The sequence below is a fragment of the Bos taurus genome, chromosome 21 (genome assembly GCF_002263795.3).
Source record: "Bos taurus isolate L1 Dominette 01449 registration number 42190680 breed Hereford chromosome 21, ARS-UCD2.0, whole genome shotgun sequence".
Classification (NCBI taxonomy): Eukaryota; Metazoa; Chordata; class Mammalia; order Artiodactyla; family Bovidae; genus Bos; species Bos taurus.
Genome location: NC_037348.1, coordinates 55,352,583 through 55,367,894, shown reverse-complemented (window position 1 = coordinate 55,367,894; position 15,312 = coordinate 55,352,583). Strand labels below are relative to the sequence as shown.

Sequence of the window (15,312 nt, the reverse complement as noted above, 5' to 3'; positions counted from 1 at the left end):
GGGATTGAACCCACACCTGCTGCGTTAGAAGGCAGAGTCTTAACCACTGGACCACCAGGGAGGTTCCTCTTGCCACTCATTTTTATCCCATTTTACTCACTCTTGCCTCATCATCTGCCTAAGGACTTATTTTTTCCTTCCCAAACTCCATTTTCTTCTCATTAGGGTTCTATTGCCCTAATTATGTCGCCTGCATAAATTAGAAAGAACTTCATTCTGTATGTTTTCTTAAGAGAAGACAGGTCCTATCTTCAGAAACTTTATCATCTTCCTCATCTTCTTGAATACAGTTGTACTGATGGTTGAAATAGGTGAGAACTCACATTGAATGAAAGGATGGGGGTCATTGTTCCTTCAAGTTGATCACTTTACACTTTTGAATGTTATTTGAATTGTGATAGTGACAATTAATAATATTAAGTCCCCTGGATTTGTGCAACTGCTAAGACCTAGAAACATTGGGAGGGCTCTCAAAAGTAGTCTAAGGTAGTCCAGACACTTAGAGGTAGGGGTAGCAGGCTCCTAAGAAATTGGAGATGGGAAAACCACCTGTATTTCTTGTGTTAGTTAGTTTAGTCTAATACAGTAAGTCCCCTACATATGAACGAGTCATTCCGAGAGTGTATTCATAAGTCCAACAAAGTTAGTCAAGGTACCCAACACCATCTGCTATATAGTGCTAACATACTGTAATAGGTTTATGATACTTTTCACACAAATAATATGTAAAGAAAAAACAAATAAGGGCTTCCCTGATGGCGCAGTGGTAAAGAATCCGTCTGCCAGCGCATGAGACACAGGTTCGATCCCTGGTCCAAGAGGCTACCACATGCCATGGAGCAACAATCCTGTGTGCCACAATTGTTGAGCCTGTGCTCTGGAGCCTGTGTACCCTAGAGCCTGTGCTTTGCAACAAGAGAAGCCACCACAGCGAGAAGCCTGTACACTCGACTAGAAAGTGTCCCTGTTCATCACAGTTAGAGGAAGCCCATGCAACAACAAAGACCCAGCACAGCCAAAAATAAATTTTAAAAATTTAAAAACTGAAAAAAAATAAAACATTTTAAATCTCACAGTACAGTACCCTGAAAGGTATACTACAAGATTTGGCACACAGCAGTTGGCGTCGAGTGAACAAGCAAGAAGAGGTACTGACTGGAGGAGGGAGAGGAGGTGGGAGATGGTAGAGCTGAAGCATCATTAACCATAGGAGATGGAGGGCAAGCTGCAATTTCATTCATGCCTGATGTTGATGGTTCCTTGCTGAATTCAATTCTATCTATGCTCATGAAAGAAACAATCCAGTGATGTCTGGGTCGTAGCTCTTTTTTTTTTTTTTTCTTGTTTTCGATGACACGGGGGCACTGGATTGTGTTCTGAACGGCTGCTGCAACCTTTGTGTACTGTTCTATGTTCAGGTTCTGTGCCTCAAAAGCTAAAAGTATCTCAAATAAAGAAAATCCCCTCGCCATTTCCTGCGTTGTGACTCTCTCTGGTTCTTCAGTTACTTCTTTCTCTTGTCTCTCTTCGTTCCTTTCTCTGGACCTCCAATTTCTGGTGCCTCTTAGCAGTACCAGCTACATGACCACTGTTTTTACACTTGCTTCTGGACATCCTGGTCTTGAAGTAAAGATACTGTACTCTATGTGGTACTGTACAGTAAAGTACACAAAAGCACAACCACTTGCAAAGGATGCACACACATGACCGTGTACACCAGACACATGAGCTAACTTATGTGATTGGATGTGTGAACACACATTGGCATCTTTGAAAGTTTGCAACTTGAAGGTTCGTGTGTAGGGGACATACTGGTGTTTTTTGGTTTTTGGTTTTTGGTTTTAATATAATGGATCTCCTAATAGAGATACTGAGTGCCTATCAGCAGGTGATCCAACATTTACATTTTTACAAATAGATTTAGAAAGATTAAGTACAAATAAGAAAGCTCACAATGTATGTGAAGGTACAACTAAGATGTTAGATGAGCCAGCAGAGTGACTTAAAAAGTAAATGACTCTAAAACCAATCATAAATTTTATGAAACATATTAAAAGCAAAAGAATGTTTGGAAAATCAATGAACTCATTTGATTACATCTCAAACAAACCACTCAGAAAGGAGAGTAGAAGAACTCACTTCCTCGTTTCATCACTATTTGGGGGACGTTTCCCACCTTAACAGTAGTGTTTTAATGCAGTCAGGTCAGAAGTATTTTAAGACCCAACAGTAATTGGTGTCATTGGCCAACTCCAGTATACTATATGCTTTGAACTCTTTTATTTCCTCCCCACAGTGGTGAGGATTTTACCCACATTTCCTATTTCTTGTTAATCATGATAATTGGCAAGTGTTTACCTTGTAGGATTAGGGATATAGACTTAAGCCTTAGAATATAAAGTAAATATATGAGATTCCCTGGATCTAATGGGCAGTAATTATATGGAATTCCTTGGATCTAATGGGCAAATCAAAATAGAACAACACTAACCATTCTTTTTGGTAAAATAGCTGAATATGAAATATGATTATTGTGTCAAAGGAACGGTGGACTGCCTATGTGGCAACCACCTGGCAAGATCATTAAATACTTTCTCATGGAAAGAACCTGCCTGCCAATGCAGGAGACATAAGAGGTGGGGGTTTAGTCCCTGGGTTTGGAAGATCCCCTGGAGGAGGGCATGGCAACCCACTTCAATATTCTTGCCTGGAGAATCTCATGGACAGAGGAGCCTGGCAGGCTATAGTCCATAGGGTTGCAAAGAGTTGGACAGGACTGAAGCAACTTAGCATGCACGCATGATAGAAAGGCAGGAGGGAGTTGGCAGAGGGAAATAATTTGTGACTAACAGTTTTTTTGAATAGACTAATTTGTGTGATAAACATTAAGACTTTGTTTAGATTTTTAAAAGCAGTTTTCCAGATCATAAATATTACTGTTAGAGATAGGGAGAAAAATACTAATGTAAGTAACAGTTCTCTAGATCAAAGCTCCCCAATCTTTGTTGTCCTATGACTTTGTTTCCCAGGAAAACATATATAACTTTGAAAACCTCCTTAGTAATTATAATCATTTTATTTTATCATGTTTTTTTCTGTGATATGGAGAAGTAAATTGAAGTAAAAATATTTTAAAGTAACATGTTACTATTTTATTTTAGTGTTATAATTTTAATAATAAAATGTGAGTAAATTTATACTTTTTCCATTTTATAAGTGATCATGCTTTTTTAAAAGAAAGTATATTATTTGTCTAGAAATTAATTTTTATGTGGCATTATATATTGACTCAACAAAGCTAGTGGAGGTGATGGAATTCCAATTAAGCTATTTAAGATCCTAAAAGATGATGGTGTTAAAGTGATGCACTCAATTTGTCTGTAAATTTGGAAAACTCAGCAGTGGCCTCAGAGCTGGAAAAGGTCAATTTTTATTCAAATCCCAAAGAAGGGCAATGCCAAAGAATGTTAAACTACAGTGCAGTTGCACTCATTTCACACGCTAGGAAGGTTATACTCAAAATCCTTCAAGCTAGGTTTCAGTAGTACATGAACCAAGAACTTCCAGATGAACAAGCTGGGTTTAGAAAAGGCAGAGGAATCAGAGATCAAATTGCCAACATTTGTTGGATCATAGAGAAAGCAAAGGAATTACAGAAAAACATCTGCTTCATTGACTACGCTAAAATCTTTGACTGTGTGTATCACAACAAACAGGTAACTTCCTTACCTCTCTCTGTAGAAATCTGTATGCCAGCCAAGAAGCAACAGTTAGAACCCAACCACTGACTGGTTCCAAATTGGGAAAGGAATACAGGGCTGTATATTGTCACTCTGATTATAAATCTGTATGCAGAATACATCATACAAAATGCTGAGCTGGATGAATCACAAACTGGAATCAAGACTGCTGGGAGAAATATCAACAACCTCAGATTTGTAGATGATATCACTCTAGTGGGAGAAAGTGAACAAGAACTAGAGCCTCTTAAAAAAAAAAAAAAAGAACTAGAGCCTCTTGATGAGGGTGAAAGAGAAGAGTGAAAAAGCTGGCTTAAAACTCAACATTCAAAAAACTAAGATCACTACAAAGTACAAAATTAACAACAACAACAACAACAAAAAACTAAGATCATGGCATCTGGTCCCATCACTTAATGGCAAATAGAAGGGAAAAAAGTAGAAGCAGTGACTGAGTTTGTTTTCTTGGGCTCCAGAATCACTGCAGACAGTGACTGTAGCCATGAAATTAAGAGACACTTGCTCCTATACTTCCCTCATAGCTCGGTTGGTAAAGAATCCACCTGCAATGCAGGAGACCCTGGTTTGATTCCTGGATCGGGAAGATCTGCTGGAGAAGGGAAAGGCTACCCACTCCAGTATTCTGGCCTGGAGAATTCTATGGACTATACAGTCCATGGGGTTCCAAAGAGTCTGAGCGACTTTCACTGCTCCTTGGAAGGAAGGCTATGACAAACCTAGACAGTGTATTAAAAACCAAAGGCATCACTTTGCCAACAAAGGTCCATATAATCAAAGCTATGGTTTTTCCAGTGGTCATGTACGGATGTGACAGTTGGATCATAAAGAAGCTGAGCACCAAAGAATTGATGCTCTTGAACTGTGGTGTTGGAGAAGACTCTTGAGAGTCCCTTGGACAGCAAGGAGATCAAAGCAGTCAATCCTAAAGGATGTCAACCCTGAATATTCATTGGAAGGACTGATGCTGAAGCTGAAGCTCCAATACTTTGGCCTTCTGATGTGAAGAGATGACTCATTGGAAAAGACGCTGATGCTGGGAAAGATTGAAGGCAAAAAGAGAAGGAGGAGGCAGAGGATGAGATGGTTGGATGGCATCACCAACTCAATGGACATGAGTTTGAGCAAACTTCGAGAGATAGTAAAGGACAGGGGAGCCTGGCGTTCTGCAGTCCATGGGGTCACAAAGAATCAGACATGACTTAGCAACTGAAGAACAACAACATATGTTAAGTTTGGTTTGGGTAGCAAATATATTTACTTTATTGGTTTTTTTTTTTTTTTGGCTGTGTTGGATGGCTAACAGGATCTTTGTTCTCTGATCAGGGATCAAACCCTGGCCCGTGGCAGTAAAAGTGCCTCCTAACCACTGGACCCTGGGTCACCAAGGAATTCCCTATGTATTATATTTTTATAGTTTTTGTTTCTTTCAAAAAAATTAGATATGTACTAGTTTTAGGTTTACAACATTATGTATTATATGTTAAATACATGTTATGTATGTTAAAGTGTAGGTGAAAATTTAATTATGTGTTCGGGCATAAAAAAATAGGAACTAATCTTCTTTTAGAATGATATTGGTAATTCTTTGCACTTCAGACACCAATTGGCTTATTTTTATACTTTTCATATTTTGCTTCTAAATGGTGAGAGTGAGAAAAGAAAGAAGATTTGGCTTATTTGCAAGCCCTTCTCTGAAAATAACACATCATGAGTGTGAATAGTCCTTATTTCCAACAAAAAAAAAAAACCTGAGTATAACACAATTTTAACACTGATTTTTGAGGTTCTAGAGATATCTTTATGTGCTAAATAAAATTTTCTATCAGATGAATGCAATTTATAGAATCTGATGAAGACTGTCTTGAAATAAACTTGCAGGATTATTCTTTTGCTCTCCATGAAGTTGTATTTGAATATCAGTGTTCCTTACTTCATAATAGATGTAATTAGCCAAAACATTGCTAAAAACAATAACAATTTATAACTGAGTATGTATCAAAATTACACAGCAGTTTGTGTTGTTCAAGGTGATTGATTATTCTCTTGTTGTCTCTATTAACCGCCAGGCATATCAGTCATAGTGCCTTTGGAGGTTCTCAGATTATTCTGTTTCAAAGAGAAACAAATTATTATTTAGCTTTTAAACCTATTTTGATCTTAATGCTTTTTTCTACAGCATGATATACATCTATTAAATGTATAGAAGAAGTGAAGAGGGTTGAAAGATGAGTTAAGAAATCAAAGTTAGCAAATAGGTTCTACAAAGGGTTCAATTTGGATTCAGTCTGCAGAATAAAATCAATTTTAGGCAAAATAGAAAGGGAAAGTTTTAAAACTAACAAAAGGACTTTCCTGGTGGTCCAGTGGTTAAGGATCTGCCTTCCAATACAGGGGACATAGGTTCAGTCCCTGGTCTGAGCCTAAGATCCCACATCCTGAGCGGCAGGTAAACTCACCTGCATGACTAAGCCCACCCACGCGCCGCAACTAGAGAGAGGCCCCTGCGCTGGGAAGCCTGTGTGCTGCCCACATGCCCCGGTGAAGACTCAAGCACAGCCAAATAAATAAAAATAACAACCAGGTAATTTCTTGTGATAGCCTAATACATCCCATGAATTTGGTTTCTTGTTCCTAGATATGTTATAAAACACTTTCCATACCATGGCCCTACATTTGCATTCTTTTCTGAAGGCCCATTGCTGCTTTGTGAAGTTTGGTGTTCCGGTAACACCAAACAACAGACAGCAGACAGCATTGGTGGTCGTTAAGCAATTCCTTGGTGACTTTCTGACCCCAGAGTGAGAAGGCAGTAACTTGTAGCTGTTAACACGTACCAGAACCAACAGTAGATGACTTGAAGCTATTTTTCATGTTCAGTTCTGTTTCATAGGTTGAACCAACAACAGTATTAAGGAGAGAAACTCCTTAATTTTCCAAAAGAAAAATGGCATAGCAGTGGGCACAACTGTGGCTTTTTAGCAGTTGCTAATCATTCTCTATCATTCAACTTCCCCCTTCTTTAAGCTCTACTCATCCTTTGCTCTATTCTCACAGAATTGCTTGAATCTGCAAATACCCAATTGGAGCCACTGAAGCTGACTCTGGAGGTGGCAGCTTGGTTCATCTTGCTTATTTTCATCTTGGAGATCCTTCTTATGTGGCTATCCAGCTTTTTTCTCTTTTGGAAGAATGCCTGGAACGTTTTTGACTTTGTGGTCACAGTATTGGTAAGGATAGATAGATATCCTGAAGGTTAATTTACTGGACGGAGAAATGTGCCTAGGTGAATCAAAGACAAGAAAAGATGGTTACAGTATAGGAAGAAACAAATAGAAATGTACCTAACTTCCTTATTTTGGTTGTTTTTTCTCTAAAACTAAAAGTCAGGCATTGCAGGAGTTGTTATTAGAAGCAAGGAAGAATCTAATCACATTAACCTCAGCAATAACTTCTACCAGTTACTAGGCACTAATTAAATGTCAGGAACTATCCTGTTTTACTTGCTTTTTTTTTTTTTTTTCATTTGAGCTCCACAGTAATCTAATGAGATAAGCACTGAGATAATCCCCTTTTTACATCTGAGCAAGTTGAAATGCAGAGTTTAAGTAATTTTTTATAGGAAGACTGAATAGGAAACAGTCCCCAGAAAATGCTATTCAAAGGATAATGACCAAAGAACTATGAAAAGAAGAGATAAAAAAAGGGCAGCTGTACTGGGTGCTTTGAGGGGTGTATTTTACTCACAATCTGTGTTTCCTACAGTCTCTGATTCCTGAGATTGTGGTGCTGGCAGGGGTAACAAGCAAACCTGTATGGCTCCAGTTGCTGAGGATCTGCCGGGTACTAAGGTCTCTCAAACTCTTTGCACGATTCCATCAAGTTCGAGTCATCATTTTGGCCCTGGTCAGGGCCCTCAAGGTAATTTGACTATTGCAGCTCTATCAGGTGGGCAAAGTGGAAAAACATGGGGATATAACATGAAACAGTCTGGGTGGGTGAAAGAAGGCAATAAGAGACCCTGTGAAATGTTGTCCATGAGAAAGGGCTGGGGACAAGCCACTGTGTTCTAGAGATGACTGGGCTCAGGCTAGAAGTGAGGGTCTGGTGGGGGATTTCCAGGGTGGGCCTGACTGGGCTGTAGGTGGAAATCAGCCTAGTCTGGCCCAGCTCTGACTCAAGGTCATGACCTTTAGAGCATGACCTTCCTCTTGATGTTGCTGCTCATCTTCTTCTACATTTTTGCTGTGGCTGGTGTCTACTTCTTCGAGAATTACACCCGTTCAACTCGCCAGGACCTGGAGTATCATGAGTTCTTCTCGTAGGCAGGACCAGGGGGAGCCTCGGGGGTGGGGGAGAGAATCTGGACATGAGACTGGGAAGCGAATCCAAAGTGCAGTAATACAAGTATAGTCTATTATAAGAAATGGGAATAGAACACAGTAGGGAGAAGGAAAGAGAAAGCAAAGAATAGTGAGTGGTATTAGCTCCAATTTTGAGAATAGGGCAGCTAGTTCCTGGTTTGCTCTGCGTTTTGCGAATTCAAACTTACCCTTATCAACTATCTTTAAAAAGCAGTATACTCCCGTGGTTAAGCCCTGGTTTCTATGCTTCAGTTACCTCTTTTGAAAAATGGGATTAAAAGCAGCATAAGTTCATGAGTATAGGGATAAATGATGTAATTTATTTAAGCACTTACACAGCATTTCACACATTTCACACACATCAATAAATGTTACCATGACTCTCAAGCATGGTCACTGGTTTTACTGCAATCTCTCAGTGTAGAAATTACACATGAACACACTTACATTCTTTCAAAAGTAAAACCTCCTAGTAATCTCTGTCTAGAGAACTCTGATTACTAGTAGAAAGTCTATTTGGATTTAGAGGATACAAAGTTATTTATAAATTGGAATCCAATCTTGTCAGCACTTCTCAGCTCTCTATCTTAGACTAACAGGTGGTTTTGTAAGAGTATTGATTTAGGGAAGTCATAGAATTCATTCTATTCAGGCTCTGATGTTTTCAATAATTTGTATATGGAGGGATAAGAGGGAAAATTTAGATATCTTCTGAGATCTTTTGTGATATACTTATCATTATTCATTATTTGGAATCACATGTTTATGCTACACATCCATCCACTTACTTGGCTATCAATTCATGCAGCAAACAAAGTAGGCATGATGTTTGCTAACTTTGTGACTCTACCAGGTGAAGTCCATAGAACAGTGTAGAATGAACTTGCAAAAATAATGTGTAATTGGTGATTCAATTTTTTAAAATTTATTTATTTTAATTGGAGGCTAATTACAATATTGTGGTGGGTTTTGCCATACATTCACATGAATCAGCATGAATCACATGCTGAATTTTTAAACATTCAGTTAATATCTATGTATTGAGTACCTACTGTGCCTCAGGCACTGATGGAATACTTAGAGATATTCATAGATTATTCATAACAAAGGAAAAGCAAGTAAAGCAATTTCAAACTGAAGATTAGGTTAAAAAAAAAACCAGTATGGTAGAAAAGGAGCCAAAGTCAGAGCAAACTGCAAAGAAGTGCTCATATGTTGCTGTGAGAGTACAAATGGTAGTGTTTCGTAGAGAATTAGCTCCCTCTGTACTCACATCTCCTTTTTCTTTAGGGACCTACTGAATTCCATAGTAACCGTGTTCATTCTCTTCACCCTGGACCACTGGTATGCACTGCTTCAGGACACCTGGAAGGTGCCTGAGGTCAGCCGCACCTTCAGCAGCATCTATGTCATCCTCTGGTTGTTACTTGGTTCCATTATCTTTCGAAATATCATAGTAGCCATGATGGGTAAGCATAGAAGAGGTGAAACTTGGTGGGCAGCGGGGCTGGGAAGAAGTTAGAGTGAAAGCGAGGTTTGCTGGATTACAGAGGGAGAGAATCTGATGTAATAGGAAAGCGTGGGCCCTGGAATGGATGTTTCACTTGGTTTCTCCCCACCCAAGCGGTCTCCCCAGGTCTAGTCACCGCCGCCTTCCGACTCCTAATGGCCCTCTGGGGCAGTTACTAACTTCCAGAATATCAGGAATGAGCTGAACGAGGAGATGACACACCTGGAGGTCCAGCACAAAGCCGACATATTCAAGCGGCAGATTATCCAGAGGTCTGCTGCCATATCTTCATACACACCTTCAGTTCTCGAGGGTTTCCCGATCCCACCCTCTATTTCTACTCCTTGGCCTTCATCCCGTTTCCCGCCGTGGGACAGATTTGCCTCAGAGTTAGAATTCCCCAGCTCTAAAATATTGCCCGATTCTTTATCCACTTCAGGGCTTTCCTACTCTTTTTCACTCCTTTACTGCAACTTGTTCTCACCCACTTTTCTTCACTTAATGATCAGAATTCTTTTATTTTTTCCTTACTACCCTCCTGCTTCGGTGTAACTCTCTTCACTGTTTTGCTTTTTTTTTTTTTTTTTCTTTGCAGGAGACAAAACCTAATCCCTGAGGCACAGAGGTCAAGCATTAGCAAACTGGATGCCAGGTTAGGAGTGTATATGTGAAGTGGGATGCACACTCGTGAAAGAGGTAGAAAGCCAAAGGTGAAGATTGGCTCTGAGAGAGGATTCTATTCCTTCAATAACCACTTATCATATCGGGTTGAACAGTGGCCTCCGAGAAGATAGGTCCATGTCCTAACCCCCGGAACCTGTGAACATGACCTTATTTGGAAAAAAGGGTCTCTGCAGATGCAAATAAATTAAGGATCTTGAGATGTGATCACCCTGGATTATCCAGGTGGGCCATAAGTCCAGTGACTAGGAGCCTCATAAGATATGGGAGAGAAGACATGGACACAGAATAGGAGAAGCTGTCAAGACAGAGACAGAGATTGGAGTGATGCAACCACAAGCCAAAGGAAGCCAGTGGATGCCAGGCTTCTTCTACCAGAAGCTAGAAGAAGCAAGGAACCTTCTGTCTTTGAGCTTCCAAAGGGAGCATGGCCCTGTTGACATGTCAATTTCAGATTTCCAGCTTCCAGAATTGTGAGAGAATAAATTTCTGTTGTTTTAGGCTACCAAGTTTGTGGTAATTTGTTATCACAACCATAGGAAACTAGTAACAGTACCTTCCATGAAACAGATGATATTCAAAGCCATGAATGTGTAGCAGTAGACAAGAGAGCAGAAAGAAAAAGAAGAAATGCATCAACTAATAATTATTGAATACTTATTAGTTGCTTGGAACATATCAGTGAACAAAAAAGACAATAATGCCTGTTTTCATAGAATTTATGTGAAGTAGGAGGAGGAAAGAGACAATAAGCAATGAACATATTAAAAAGAAAATTAACATGTTAAAATATGATAAGCATTTAATATAAAAAGTGTATATGTGCATAACTGAGTCACTGCTGTTCAGCAGAAATTAACCCAACATTGCAAATCAACTATACTTCAATTAAAAAATTTAAAAATATGATAAGCATTATGAAAAAGTAAAATGTATAACAGGTTAAGGGGGATTGGAGTATAGGGTGGGGATTCATTATGGGTTTTAATTTTAAACAGAGTGGCCTTATTGAGAAGGTAACATTTGAGCAAAGACTTGGAGGACGTGAGGGCATTACTACATGGATATCTATGGGAGGAGTGTTATTGGCAGAGGGAACAGCTAGTGCAAAGGTCCTAAACAAGAAGCATGCCTGGTGGTGTTTGAGAAATGGCAAGGACACTATTGTGACTGAAATAGAGTGAACAGGGGGGAGAGTGATAGGAGATGAGGTCAGAAAGACAACGGGGACCTGATCCTGTAGGGCTGGGGGGACCACTGTAAGGACTTAGGCTTTGATTTTGGGTGAAAAGGGGAACATAGCAGAGTAACAACATGTAATGACTTACGTTTAAGAAGGATTAGTCTGGGGACTTCCCTGGTGGTCCAGTGGTTAGAAATATACCTTGCAATGCGGAAATGGCACCCCACTCCAGTGTTCTTGCCTGGAGAATCCCAGGGACGGGGGAGCCTGGTGGGCTGCCGTCTATGGGGTCACACAGAGTCGGACATGACTGACGCAACTTAGCAACAGCAGCAGCAGCAGCAGAGAACGCAGGTTTGATACCTGCTCTGGGAAGTAAGATCCCACATGTGTTGGGGCAACTAAGCCCACACACTGCAACTCAGACCCAGTGCAGCCAAATAAATAAATATTTTTCAAAAGAGAAAAGGATTGGTCTGGTTGCTGTGTTGAAGATAGACTATAAGAAGAACAAAAAGAGAAGCGTAGAGATGAGTTAGGCTATGCTGCTGTCCAAATAAGAGATGTTGATGGTTCAGGCCAGAGTAGTACCAATACTAATGAGAAAAGATATATTTTGAAGGTAGAGTCAACAGGATTTCTTGGTGGGTTGGATGTAGGTTATGAGAGAAGATTTAAGGATGAGAGTCTGACCTGAGCAGAAAGGGTCAGTTACCTGAGATGGGGAAGACTGTGAATGGAAGATTGGTGGGAAAAGAATTTAGTTTTGATCGGATTTAAGATGTCCATTAGAAATTCAAGCTTTCTACATTAGTAAACGTTATATATACAAGTTTGGTTTAAGGAGTGAGATCTGGACAAGGGGCTTAAATTTGCATCTGAAGTGAAAGTGTTAGTCACTCAGTCGTGTCTGATGTGACCCCATGGACTGTAGCCTGCCAGGCTCCTCTGTCTATATATCCTCAGGTGAGGATACTGGAGTGGGTAGCCATTCCCTTCTCCAGGGGATCTTTCTGACCCAGGGATCAAACACACGTCTCCCGCATTGCATGTCGATTCTTTGTCATCTGAGCCACCAGAGATCTAGGAGGCATTTAAACTCAGGAGATGAGATCCCCAAAGGAGCAACCATAAATGGAGAAGACATAAAGACCTGAGGCCACTGTCCCTCTAATAATGAGATGGAATCGAGGGCTCAGGGGGCATAGTTGTGGTGCAATAGACATAGGCCCAAGGGCTGTGGGTGGGGCTAAGACTCTGCAAAATAAGGTGGAGTGTGGAATGTGAAAGCCTGGATAAGAGTGAGCACAGAAGTTATGCAGTGAAGGGCACTAATAGGAGAGCATCCCATTGGTTAATTTAGGTTGGATATGCTTAAACTTAGATCTTGGCAGCAGTTTTTTAGGTGTGAGGTAGAAATTCAGAGGCTGAGATGCCACAACAGAGATGCCTCATCGCTTTAAGTTCTACTTTTAGGCCAGGGCCAGGACTAGAATAGGGATAGAACTAGTCATATCGTGTAGATGTATTTGAAGCAATGAAATTTCCCTTTTCACTTCCAGAGATGCCAGTCAACAAGGGAGACCTTCAGACTTAACAGAATCTTCTCAACAAGAGTCTAAGCAGAGTGCCACTAGAAAGGGTTCAAAAGTATCTAAGTCAAGAACAAAGTCCTTGTCCAAAAGGAGAAAGTCTACATCTTCCTTCTCTTCTTCCTCCTCTTCGTTTTCCTCCTGCTCGTCGGTTTCTAGCTCCAGATATTGTGACCTTATCGGTAAGCAGAAGGTTTCTTCCAGTTGAATTCAGACCCCTCTTTTCCATGAGACAGCCCAAAATCTTAATAGGAGTTCTCCCACTGTGTGTATTTCCCCATTTTCTCCACCAGTCCGATGTTCTGGCCTTGACTACTTTCTTCACACCTCTTCATTTCTTCTGTGATTCTGCTGCAGTTTTTAAAAGTACGGTTGTGGCTTTCTTTGTTTACTGTAAAAGTGGTTTCTTGGTGCTACACATTTTTTCCTTCTCTCCTTCCCGCATCCTCTTTCATCCCTGCTTTCTCCACCTCTACCCCCATAGAATTTATCAGCTTTTATCCAACTTCCATGAATCTCAATATATTTTTAAGAAGCATTCCTCCTTCCAGGTCAGCTGGACTGGGAGACTCACGTGCACCAGAATCTGCCTGGGCTAATGGACATGGATCAGGATGAACGTGTTGTCTGGCCTAGAGATTCACTCTTCCGGTATTTTGAGTTGCTAGAGAAGCTTCAGTATAACCTGGAGGAGCGTAAGCAGTTACAAGAGTTTGCAGGTATGCCATGGATGCTAGGAGTTAAGTTCATCAGAGCAGCATATATATACCTGGGAAGAGAGAGTATGTTCACTGTTGTGGCATCTCAGCCTCTGAATTTCTACCTCACACCTAAAAAAGGCAAATTCAGCATTTGGCATATCACTTTCTGGGCATATGTCCTGATTTCTTCTAACCTAGTGAGGACCTGGCAACTCTGCTTCTCTGGTTGTTATTGTTTAGTCACTAGGTTGTATCTGACTCTTTGTGACCCCATGGACCATGGGATTCCCCAGGCAAGAATACTGGAGTGGATTGCCATCTCCTTCTCCAGGATCTTCCCGACCCAAGGGTCGAACCTGTGTCTCTTGTGCTCCTGCATTGGCAGGCAGGTTCTTTTCCACTGTGCTACGTGGGAATCTCCCTGGTAGGGGACAGAAATCTTGTGATGTCCGAGAGCTGATTTCCCAAGAGAAAACTACCCAGTTCCAGCTGTTGAGAATTAGGATAGTAAGGTGGGCTTTTGCTCTGTTTGGGCAGCCCACCCGCTTTTGAAATGCGAGTTTCCTCTCTTTGAAGGTCACCTTTCAGGCCCAGGCAGTAAGGGCCTCAGGCTCAAGTTTGGTAGCTGTGAGGACTGGATAGTTGGCAGAAAGCTCTCAAGAGCCCACTGTCCTCAAGAGATTTATGAATTCTCTTCCTTTCAGTCCTTTCTAGAGTCGGCCGATGCAGAGACAATATGTGATTGAAATAGCAGAGTTTGATTTAAGCTGAGAACTACCTACTCAAAATTATTTTTCCTAATTTTCTCACTTGAGATTTAGCTACCTGGAGATTAATTTGGATCAATGAGTTTTTCCTCTAAAAATAAAAAAACTAGAAGAGTTAGGGGCATTTTTATTAGTGTTATCCTCCTAATACCTCCTAATACCTATCCTCCTTTTATTAGCATGTTATTAGTGTTCTCCGCCTAATACCTGGCTAAAATCAACCCAAAGTGAAAATATCAATGAGGGAAGAGGAATGTGACCCCCAGAGGTGGGCACAGGAGAGCAATAAGAGAAATTTGTAACAATGAAACATGGAATTGAGAGCAGGATGTCAGACAGGTTTTGCCTGCTTCAAAATGGTGCATTTTTCCAGTGGTCCTGGCCCTGCCTCCCAGTGTGTTCTGGGGAGAACAAGGTGAAGGGGAGGTAAAGGTAGCAAGGTGGTTTCTTTAAATACGGATTAATTCATCTGTGGCAAAGAGGACAGACTCATACAGCTTAATTTAGAGTAAAGATTAGTAAAGATGTGAGTAGGAACCTGGAACCCAGAGAAGCAGGATCTTCACCAAACGTTTGTATGTTCCGAATATTCTTAGGTCTCCAGCCTCACAGTCTGTTTCTTTACAGTGCAGGCACTGATGAACTTTGAAGACAAGTAGAGCTGACAGTGGATGGCTTCACTATTTTTGGCCAACATAAATGAAGGAAATAGCTGGAAATGTAGAATTCAAAGTCTAATAAATCCTGTTAATAATT

General features: G+C 40.6%; 1 protein-coding gene across 4 annotated transcripts in view; it reads left to right on the top strand.

Annotated features, from left to right (window-relative positions):
* Positions 1-15,312, top strand: part of CATSPER2 (cation channel sperm associated 2) — an 18,207-nt gene extending 2,895 nt beyond the window's left edge. For 3 of the 4 annotated variants that reach the window (XM_015459327.3, XM_059879059.1, XM_059879060.1), the window contains 10 exons: positions 243-311; positions 6,816-6,988; positions 7,524-7,679; positions 7,955-8,079; positions 9,413-9,591; positions 9,805-9,904; positions 10,228-10,284; positions 13,059-13,270; positions 13,640-13,807; positions 15,184-15,312. In XM_015459327.3, coding sequence (XP_015314813.1) covers positions 243-311; positions 6,816-6,988; positions 7,524-7,679; positions 7,955-8,079; positions 9,413-9,591; positions 9,805-9,904; positions 10,228-10,284; positions 13,059-13,270; positions 13,640-13,807; positions 15,184-15,215 — 1,271 coding nt within the window. In that variant the 3' untranslated portion in view covers positions 15,216-15,312. The remainder of the gene's footprint in view (positions 1-242; positions 312-6,815; positions 6,989-7,523; positions 7,680-7,954; positions 8,080-9,412; positions 9,592-9,804; positions 9,905-10,227; positions 10,285-13,058; positions 13,271-13,639; positions 13,808-15,183) is intronic. The other variant, NM_001192477.1, reaches the window with a different exon arrangement.